The following is a 10,205-nucleotide window of genomic DNA, read 5'->3' as shown; positions in this document are numbered from 1 at the left end:
TAACCAACAATACTTCAAAGGGGAAGAATTCAAGTGAATGACTTTTACATGGACACTTGGACTGCTAATGACTTCTTTCTGGTTCACAACCTTTCAGGGATGGTTGAAGACTAGATCTACGACGCAAACTCATATCGCGATCATTCTATCATTTCAATTTAGATGATCGGCCGTTCGATGTTCGTTCATTACACTCACTGATCACACTCATAACGTTTTTATGATATCCACTATATAACATACAATTCCATAAAATTGACACTTAAACAAAAAAAAGATTGAAGATGGCGTCAGTCAAAGGGCCGTGAAAGTGTAAAACGAGAAAGACCAGTTGAGAGAGCCAAAGCGTGTTCTGAATCATCATTGTATTTTCTTCCTAGTACAAGCCATTACATTCCTTAGAGCAACGCGCACATAGCGGCGATTGTCGTAATTGATTGAAGTTTACTACCGACAGCTGTTAATCATTGACTTTATCGACATATATATTGGCGGTATATTTAAATGTTTTAAAAATTTCTTATTAAAATCTTTTAATTTTGACTCTTTGAATTAAAACTAATTATAATATAGAAAGTTATTTAAAAGTTATAATAATTGTATTCAGAAATTAATATGATAGTTATTTTTATAAATGTATAAAAATATAAAATATAAAATAAAATTTTACATTTTTAAAAAAGAAATATAAAATTATTTGAAAATTATTATATTAAATTAAAAATATTTATAATTATAATTTAATAATTTTATATTTAATTTTTATATTTATATTCAATATTTATTTCTGTTATTGAATGTCTGTTTTTTTAAAAAATATTAATATTAAAATTATTATATAATATTAATTTGATTATATTTTTTATTAATAATTTAATGTTTTAAATCTTTGAATATTTTTTATCATGACACAATACAATATTATACGATCTAATACCGCAAATAGAAATTTAAATGTTATATTGCTAAACAAGCTTAACATTAGTGACAAGTATTAAAAGCATAAGCAGCTTGCTTGGAATCCTCGTTTACTTGCTTACCTAAGCAACGCTTTCCTCCAGCAGTAATCCGTTTCGATTACGAGCAACTGCAATTTCATCATATATGTCGACGTTGCTCAAGACATATAATATTGTTGTCTGATGCTCGTTCGAACACCAATTTAGAATCTTTTCCACCTTCACGAATTTTGTGCGAATGTTCCACTATTCAGGGCGCGACTTGTGAACGACCTAATTCACGGTTATCGATCAATCAAAAACAAAATGCTCATATATGTAGATGATTAACTAACAGGAAAAATATAGTGTAGACTTCCAAAAATTTTCTCTATTTTTTCAAAAATCGTTGCACGTTATTCGAAATTTCACAATATATATATCACGCACCAGGACATACGACGATGAAGTTTCTTCGTTTTTACCTTCCGATTGCTTATTAAATGTTTTTGCAATTTCGTAGCCGTTTAACTTTCTTGAAAAAATACTCCGCAGATGGATATGGTCGCATTTCGTCTAGTCGCAATGAGATTCTAGTTGTGAACGAAAGGAGCTTTCATCAAGTCTCCATTGGAAAGCCCAAGAGCGCCGCGCAGCAAGTCATTTTGAAAAGCGCAAGCGCTCTTTCATAGATCGCGCTTTTCTTATAAGCAACTCGATGGACTAATGGCAACCAGTGACGTCACTGCAGAAAGAAGATTCATTCACGAATATTCGACGCCTTCGTATCTATAAGGCCAAGGACCTTCTCTTGGAAATTAGGCATACGTAACCAATTTAATTCCTAAAAAGTACTTCCATACAGAATATAAATTATGATTCTATTTCATATGATATCTTAGAATAAATTTTATTTATTTATTTTTTTAAAACATTTTTTTTATATTTATTTAAAAATGCTACTTATTATTATTATATACAGAATATTATTATATATTTATGGGACATTTTTGGAGGATTGATTCTAGAATACCAAACAAATACAAAAATGTTAGTTGAATTTATTATTTTATTATTAAGTTATAAGCAATTTAAGTTTATGTTATAAGTGAGATGAAAATAGAATGAATCTATTCTATCTCCGTTACATCGCTATTTCTATCTTATTTCATCTAATATAAATTTAAGTTGCTTATAATTTAATAAATAAAACTCAATTGATATTTTTGTATATTAAATTTTGTTTGATGTTTGAGAATTGATCCTCCAAAAATATTCCATAATTGTATTAATCCTGTATATTATTTTAATAATTAACTTTATGAATATTATATAATAATATAAATTCCATTCATAAAATTCGATAAATTATAAGAAGTTATCATGGCATATTATATTATATAAATTTTTAATAATAAAATCAATATATCTATTGATACATACTGAAATTATAATTCCATATTAATAAACTACATTTTTAAATTTTAATGTATAATATAAATTAAAATATTATGTTATAAATCTTTATGTATGTTTTATAATTTATAGTATTAAAATATAACATTCAAGATAAATTTAATTTAGCATTTTAAATATATATAATATAATGATTTTACTATTTTTGTATTTTGTTTATTAATTTGATGTATCAACACACATATGTATATAAGAGGTATTTAAAAATATTATCTCTGATTTAAGGATTCATAGTTAAATGTTAAATATAAAACCAATTTGTGATTGGTTAAAGAAACAAACAATGCTCCAAACAGAATTTGTGTTTAGAAAGAAGAACCAATGAAATGAAGTGTTTTATATGATTATATTGTCCGTGAGTGTCTACCTTATTTTAACTTTTTGCCTTTAACCTGACGAACTACAAGTAAACAATAATCAACAAAGGAGCATTGCACAAGATCTATATATTAATTGTTCTTGTCAGTTTAAGTATATAGGTAAATTCATAATGGTAAGTTCTTGTCAATATTCAATTATTTCTTATAGTGTTTATATGATTTATCTTAATATAAGATAACCTCAAACATAATTGAGATTTTCTTCTTAGGATGTATTTCTAATGATTCGACGAAAAAATATGACAATATTTACTGACGCTAAGGATAATACTACAGTTCTTGAACTTAAAAAAATTATAGAAGGTAAGGAATATATAATTTACATGTATTGTATTAAAGAAATCTTATAATATAATATTTTACAAAAGAAATTTCAATTTTACTTTTCCTTTTCTTTTTATTTAAATTTTCATAAAATTTATGAATACTTAATAGATATAAATATTTATAGATTTTTAATTTAAAGTAATTTAGAATTATGTATAATGTAATTTTTTTATAGGTATATTGAAAATATCACCTGTGAATCAACAGCTGTTCAACAAGGATAATGTTCTTATGTCAGATAGTAAATTTTTATCTGATTATGGATTAACATCAGCAACTGCAAAACCACAATGTCCTGCATTAGTAGGATTAGCTATACGTCAAGATAATGGTCAATTCGAACCTTTAGAGATGACACCATTTTCATTACCACCTGATTTACCAGATGTTATGAAATCTCAAGAAACTAATGGACAAGAACAATCACCTTGAAACATTGTGAAACAACTGATGATAAAGTGTTGAATTCAATACAATTTTATAATTGTCAAATATTTCCAAAAAGGCTAACAGCTTAAGCAAACATGATGTGAATATTAGGTACATACAAGTTTATACGAATATTAAAAGTGTCTTGAGGCTTTTTAACTTCTGTAGGTAAGACTACTGTTAACTTTTTGGTTAATTAATTTTTTTTATTTTTGTTGTTTTTTGTGAATAATGATCAAGTATTATTTGTACTTGACCATTTGACTGAAAAAAATAATAAAATATAAAATTTATAATACAGTACATCATCCAAGTTTATTGTAATCTTTTATAGATATAAAAATATATCAACACTTTGTTATTATTGCCAAGATAGATCAAATACCTCAGTCACATGTAAATTATGATTGTAGTTTGTATTTTATCTTACAATGTTTTGTAATTTTCCCTATAATTTAATTCATATCCAATTCATTTTTTTAGTTTATAAATTTCCATAAATTTTTTTTATTAAGCTTTAAATATCAAACGCCTCAAATTTTGTAAAATATATATAGCAACATCAATTTATTACTTAAAATGCAAAATTAAAAAATATTAATTGTAAAAACTTTGAAAATTAAGTTTTACAATTACAAAATAGAAATTTGAAAATGTGATACATTATAAATAGTGTACGTAATTTTAACAAATTGATTACATTTGATACATTAAATCAAGTAAATAATCATTTTGGTATAAAATGCAATATTTCTATCAATTATATTTTGCTATACCATAAAATTTTGTTAACTTTATTTGCGTGTTCGTTATTTTATTTATTTGATGAATTGCATGTATATTTATTACATAGAATTATGGATTGAAAAATGATATACTTCTATGCAGTATTATGAATACATTAAACGTATTCATATATTTAATATATAAAATACTCTCAAATATGTTGCAGTATCATTATTCAAAAATAAAAATGTAATACATTAAATAGCATTAAAAATATAATGCATTGAATTGTTTGCTCTAAACTAATAAAAAATTAAATTAAAAATTAAAATATTACTGTACTGTAATAAATTAATTTAATTATTGAGTTATATGCATTAAAATATAATCTTAAAATTATTAAACAATATTTAATATGTAATGTAGACATTATTAAAAAAATTTGGATGCTAATAATTCAAAATGCTAATAACATTTATAAATATACACTATTGCAATAGTAATTTATATAAATTTACATATCTTTAAATTAAAAATAATGGATAATTACAACATATAAACCAAGATAATTGATATCTATATAAGCATTTAACTTACTACGCATAAAAAATATATTTCATCTTAAATATATCATAAAGTTTGTACGAAAGTATGAATATTATTAAGTTAAGCAATTAATATACTCTCTCAAAATAAATAAATTAATAAATAAGGCACTATTCAATACATTTTTAATATGTAATTTAAGTTTTCAAATACTGAATTTAAAATTAGTAGTGCCTTTTATAAAACAATTAAGCAATTTTTAATCATATAATACAATTAATATGAAATAGTAAGCAAATATTAGATTATTTTGAATAAAATCATTTCAATTTATTATTATATTTATGTTCTCTTATCTTGGCTACTATATATAAAACTCTAAATATAAAATGTTAACAAATTTCATTTCTAGTAAATATTATACAATGTTTACTTACAATTGATTTAAATAAATTTACTAATATTGCTCTAATATTTTACTTGTACTTATATTTTACAATTTATATAGATTTATATTGTTTATATTTTAATATAAATAATATTTTTTATATATCATAAGATATATAATAATTAAACATTTCTAATTATTTTTGTTTTTATTTAAAAACATTTTCATAATAAATTCTTTATAATATTCTTTCTTACTTGGTATATAATGGCCTCCTTCATGTGTCATTTTTATTTTATTTATAAACATTTCAGTAATTTCTTCTGCCATTTCTATTAAAGAATGCAATAATTATTTATATTATTAATTTAAAAATCAAAAATCTTACCTGTTGGTATAACTTTATCAGTTTTTCCATATATGTGTAAAGAAGGTATGTTTATTTTTCCATCATAATATATTGCATGAGGTGCACATAATGACTTAAATCCCGATATAATAATTGCAAAATCAAATTTGATTTGTAACACTAATAAAAATGTTATTTTTAATATTATAAATCTTATTTTATAATATTTTTTTAATAATTTCTTTTTATATAAACTTACAATTTTTTTGTTGCATAAAACAAAGTATAATAACAAATGCTGCACCTTGTGAAAATCCTAAAATGCCATCAAAAGGTCCAGATTCTTGAAATGCCTTTTCAATTACAGTTATACTATCTTCAAAACCTATAACTGAGTTACTTGGCACAATTGCTTTAAATATATGATCTTTTGTATTGAACCACCATCCATATGCTAATAGTTATAATATTTATTTTCATTTTATTATTTTAATATTAAATTATTTATAAATTAAAAATATTATTAATTAATTATATAATATAATATATATATATATATAAATTTTATTTATTTATTTAATCAAATATAAAATTTATAAAATACCTTCTTCAACATCATCAATATCAAAATTACTTTTCATTGGAACTTTATGTGGTGCTTTTAAAAATACGAAATCAATTTCTCTTTTAAATCCTTTTCGTAAAGAGCCTAATTTTGTTTTAAAAATATCATCTGATTGAGCATATCCATGAATTGCAAGTATCTAATATAATATGAATATTTTAAAAAATATTTTTATTTATACTTATATAATGATTATTTCTTACCCGCAATTTATTTGTTAAATTACTCATAACGTTAATAAATCACTCAAAATAATTGTTATTAAATATATATTTATCATTTAGCTTTCATCTTTTATTAAATTAGAAACATTGCAAAAAATAACTTTTTTTTATATTATAATCGAAACAATTTAATTTTATTTAATAAAAGGTATAGATTATATAGTTTTATATATTATTTATATATTATTTATATATTATTTATAGAATAATAAAAATAGCAAACGTAAATCAAGATTACACAATTTAAACGTTAAAAAGATAGGTTAAACTGGGTAATGTTATCAACGCTATGGAATTATATTTTGACAGTTGAGAAATTCATGATTGCATCATGAACTTCTCTAAAAAATATGAAAGATGAAAAAATTTTCTAAATATCTGGTTTTTCTTTCACATATAACATTTAATATAAATATTATTACTAGTTATAACTATTTTGGATTTTAATATATTTACCAAATATTTATTTTGTATTTATCAATCAATATCCGCCATTGAATATATTAAATTCCATTGATGTTTTAATAAAATATGTCAAAATCGAAAGTAAATTAAAGAAATGATATTAATTTTATGAAAATTTAATTTATAAATTATAATTTATAATTATAATTTATAAGTCATGTTTAGAATCTAACTTTAAAATTGTATTAATTTGTATTAAAACACAACATAAATTAAAAATGATTTATTGATATTGGAAAAACCATAAATAAAACATGAAATGTAAAGATGTAATATTTTTTTTAAATATAAAATTTTGATAATAGATTTTTTTACATATTTCATTTACTATGAAAATTAACAAAAATTAAAATACTAAAGTATTCATTTTCTTCGAAATAATTCCATCAACATTAAGAAAATAACATTTCTTTGCATCATTAAATAAAAATAATATCCTTAAAAATAATATAGGTACATAATTTACAATAATATCCTTAATTAATTATTTAGATGTGAATATTTAAAGATCACTAAGATCTACAGCATCAATTTCCATATTATTAATATTTTCATTATTTTGATTATTTTCTTCTGTTTCTTCTTCATTTTTTCTAGGAAAATCTAATTTTGCCCATGATCCAGATTCTGCTTTTTTTAATTTGATCTCAACTTTAGTAGGAAGCATATTAACACTACTTTGTGTCACATCAACAATCTATAATTTATACAAATTAATAATAAAAATTTTAATGTTTAAGAATTACTTCAAATTATATAAAGATATATATACATACTCCTCTCAATTCTATATCAAGATTATATCTAGAATTTTCTTCTATAAAGAATAAATCTACAGATAATCTTATAGGATTTAATTTAACAAGTGATTGATCTGGTTGATATTTTTTAGCATAAATTGAAACTACAACAAATGATCCTGTTTGATGCCAATCCATTCTGCATTTAACTTTTTTATCAGTATTCTAAAAAATAATAAGTTTTCTTTATAAAAAATTTATTAAAATATTTAAAAATATTATACTTATATAAAACTTATATTATTACATAAAATATAAATAAAAAATATTCAAATAAACATTTAAAGCTTACTTTAGAGATCCAAATATGTTTTCCTTGTGTACATCCTGGTTGTTCTAAAAATGTAGAAAAATCTGTAGTTTTTTTTTGGCAACAAGACCAATATTTCATTCCTTCATGAAAAATAGGAGTTCCAGGATGATGATTACATATTTCATCTTCAGATGCAGGGCCATTATATGTAGCTTTACATGAATTATTTTTACAACTTTGTCCAATTTGAACTTTAGTATCAAATGTATTTTTTGATACATTAGAAATTAATCCTTTAATTTGTTCTAATAAATTAGGTGACACATTGGGAGTTAATGTCATTTGTGGAGTATCAAAAGGAGGCCTTTCTAAAATAGGTTCATTGATAAGAGGTTGAGCAATTACTTCAATTATTTCATTTGATTTTGATTTATCAATAGTAGGCTTTTCTGGCTCTATTGGTTTAATATTTGAATGACATGATTTTGCACAGCCTTTAATATTTAAAAACTCTGTGAAATCTGTACATTTCTTATTACAACAAGACCAGCCTTTATAAGCATCATGAAATACTGGATGTCCAGGATGATAAATACAGTCTCCTAGAGAAGTAATAATAATAATTGTTATAATTAAAATCTTCTTACATGATTTTTAACTATATATTGAAAAAATAAATAAATAATTTTTCAAATTATCAAATTTCTAAACTTTTCTAATATAATTTATTCTCTAAATATTTATCGTACCTTCTTTATTGTCATTCGGATCAAACTTTTTTCCACAACCACGATTATAACAATGTAATAAAGTTGCTTCTTGCGACATTTTTAACTTTCTTTTATTTTAATTTATACACGTATTAGGATTATAAGTACGTCAACCATACAAGTTACAACGTTAGCAAATGATTAATACATAGTACTGATTATAACCTTTCTGTTTTTACAGTTCCGAAAAACTTCTAGCATGTTCTAGAGAATCTCAACCTCTAAATAAAGCATTTAATAAAAGTTTGAATCGATTGCAATGAACATATTATCATGAACAATATAATAATAAGACAAGAGTTATATTAAAATTTATAAGAATTATTTAAAAAATTTAAAAAAAACAATCTTTTAAAAATATTTTTTTTTGTGTATACAATTATATTGTGGTTATTATTTATTATTATCAAATATAAAAGAAATAATAAAAAATATTACATATTTAAAATAAATTAAATAATATTTCAAATATTACAGTTGATCACCACTGAATATATTTTAAAATCAAGTACATTTTCATGTACTTTATATTAGAAGAAAAATTATTTATATTAAATATTAGTTATAAAAATACATATAAAGTTAATAAATAAAGTACTGTAATGTGTAAATGAATGTTCTTAAAATATAACAAAATTTAATATGTATATATAATAAGAAATATTCTAATAAATATGATATTTCAAAATATATTTCCAATATATTATATGTTATTTATTATACAAAACACTTGTAAGTTTATAATATGTTAAATTAAATATATAATATAAATATATTATGTTAAATGTAATATATATTTAAATTTATTATTTATTAATTTTTGAAGTATATATTATATGTACAATTAATTATAACTTTTAAATTTACAAATATGCTTTTTCAGATAGTCTTTATAGAAATTTAAAATATTATGAAACTCTTCATATATCTAATTTTCAACATAATATTATAAAACGGGGTATTCAACATAGTTATCATCCTTATAATAAAATAAGTGAATTAAAATTTTATTCTCATGGACGGTAATATATTTAATTATATATATGTATTCATAAAAAATTATAAAAAAACTACTCTTTATTAATAGGTATTTTCGATTAATTTTAACACCAAGGAAAGAAGTTATTCATTCCAAATTTAAAGCATATGAAGTTAATGGTAATGGAGAAGAAAAAACTATACATTTAGGTAAAATAATATTAATAAAAATAATTATTATGAACAATATATTTAAACATATTTATATATACAAAATATTAATATATTTATAAGAATAAAGAATCAATTTTTGAAAAATTGATTCTAAAGATTAAAACAAATAGAAAAATTGATATAAAATGTGCTAATTGAAGCTTATATATTAGTAATTTAAGTTTACATTAAATGAAACGAGACAGAATGAGACAAAAATAAAATGAGACAATTTTATTTTGTCATATTGTCATTTTCCTCTATCTTTGTTTCATTTATCTAATAAAAAAAACTTAAATTTATCATAATTTAATAAAT

General features: G+C 21.5%; 4 protein-coding genes and 1 long non-coding RNA gene across 5 annotated transcripts in view; 2 read left to right on the top strand and 3 right to left on the bottom strand.

Moving 5' to 3' along the window:
* Nucleotides 1-1,106: 1,106 nt before the first annotated feature.
* LOC116186606 lies at nt 1,107-1,812 on the bottom strand. Its single transcript, XR_004151621.1, has 2 exons — nt 1,385-1,812; nt 1,107-1,220 (listed from the first exon to the last, which is right to left on the bottom strand). It is a non-coding gene; the product is annotated as an uncharacterized LOC116186606 (long non-coding RNA).
* An 846-nt stretch (nt 1,813-2,658) lies between these two features.
* LOC102674412 (elongin-B) lies at nt 2,659-3,974 on the top strand. Its single transcript, XM_006624073.2, has 3 exons — nt 2,659-2,907; nt 3,004-3,097; nt 3,297-3,974. The coding sequence occupies exons 1-3, from the start codon at nt 2,905-2,907 to the stop codon at nt 3,551-3,553; spliced, it is 354 nt and encodes a 117-aa protein (XP_006624136.1). The 5' UTR covers nt 2,659-2,904; the 3' UTR covers nt 3,554-3,974.
* Nucleotides 3,975-5,131: 1,157 nt separating this feature from the next.
* LOC102674548 (esterase CG5412) lies at nt 5,132-6,735 on the bottom strand. Its single transcript, XM_006624074.2, has 5 exons — nt 6,388-6,735; nt 6,164-6,323; nt 5,819-6,013; nt 5,599-5,739; nt 5,132-5,542 (listed from the first exon to the last, which is right to left on the bottom strand). The coding sequence occupies exons 1-5, from the start codon at nt 6,412-6,414 to the stop codon at nt 5,403-5,405; spliced, it is 663 nt and encodes a 220-aa protein (XP_006624137.1). The 5' UTR covers nt 6,415-6,735; the 3' UTR covers nt 5,132-5,402.
* A 346-nt stretch (nt 6,736-7,081) lies between these two features.
* LOC102674190 (cysteine and histidine-rich domain-containing protein) lies at nt 7,082-9,094 on the bottom strand. Its single transcript, XM_006624072.2, has 4 exons — nt 8,676-9,094; nt 7,966-8,528; nt 7,650-7,838; nt 7,082-7,570 (listed from the first exon to the last, which is right to left on the bottom strand). Exons 1-4 carry the CDS (start codon nt 8,752-8,754, stop codon nt 7,376-7,378), a joined length of 1,026 nt encoding a protein of 341 aa, XP_006624135.1. The 5' UTR covers nt 8,755-9,094; the 3' UTR covers nt 7,082-7,375.
* A 276-nt stretch (nt 9,095-9,370) lies between these two features.
* Nucleotides 9,371-10,205, top strand: part of LOC102674053 (ADAM 17-like protease) — a 3,992-nt gene continuing 3,157 nt past the window's right edge. Inside the window, exons 1-3 of the mRNA XM_006624071.2 lie at nt 9,371-9,428; nt 9,580-9,718; nt 9,784-9,884. Of these exons, the coding sequence (XP_006624134.2) occupies nt 9,371-9,428; nt 9,580-9,718; nt 9,784-9,884 (298 nt within the window). The remainder of the gene's footprint in view (nt 9,429-9,579; nt 9,719-9,783; nt 9,885-10,205) is intronic.

Source organism: Apis dorsata, unplaced genomic scaffold (assembly GCF_000469605.1).
Source record: "Apis dorsata unplaced genomic scaffold, Apis dorsata 1.3 scaffold_989, whole genome shotgun sequence".
In the NCBI taxonomy this organism is placed as follows: Eukaryota; Metazoa; Arthropoda; class Insecta; order Hymenoptera; family Apidae; genus Apis; species Apis dorsata.
The sequence above is the reverse complement of the archived record's forward strand: the minus strand, read 5'-3'. Positions and strand labels throughout refer to the sequence as shown.

Excerpts from the sequence above, each read along its gene's own strand:
- LOC102674548 (XM_006624074.2), bottom strand. The coding sequence starts at position 6,414 with ATGAGTAATTTAACAAATAAATTGCGG. Across the intron at positions 6,014-6,163 it reads TATTGATGATGTTGAAGAAG|CATATGGATGGTGGTTCAAT; the intron begins GTATTTTATAAA and ends TATAACTATTAG. Across the intron at positions 5,543-5,598 it reads TGATAAAGTTATACCAACAG|AAATGGCAGAAGAAATTACT; the intron begins GTAAGATTTTTG and ends ATTCTTTAATAG.
- LOC102674190 (XM_006624072.2), bottom strand. The coding sequence starts at position 8,754 with ATGTCGCAAGAAGCAACTTTATTACATTGTTATAATCGTGGTTGTGGA. Across the intron at positions 8,529-8,675 it reads TCCGAATGACAATAAAGAAG|GAGACTGTATTTATCATCCT; the intron begins GTACGATAAATA and ends TTACTTCTCTAG. Across the intron at positions 7,571-7,649 it reads TTGATATAGAATTGAGAGGA|ATTGTTGATGTGACACAAAG; the intron begins GTATGTATATAT and ends TATAAATTATAG.
- LOC102674412 (XM_006624073.2), top strand. Across the intron at positions 3,098-3,296 it reads ACTTAAAAAAATTATAGAAG|GTATATTGAAAATATCACCT; the intron begins GTAAGGAATATA and ends ATTTTTTTATAG.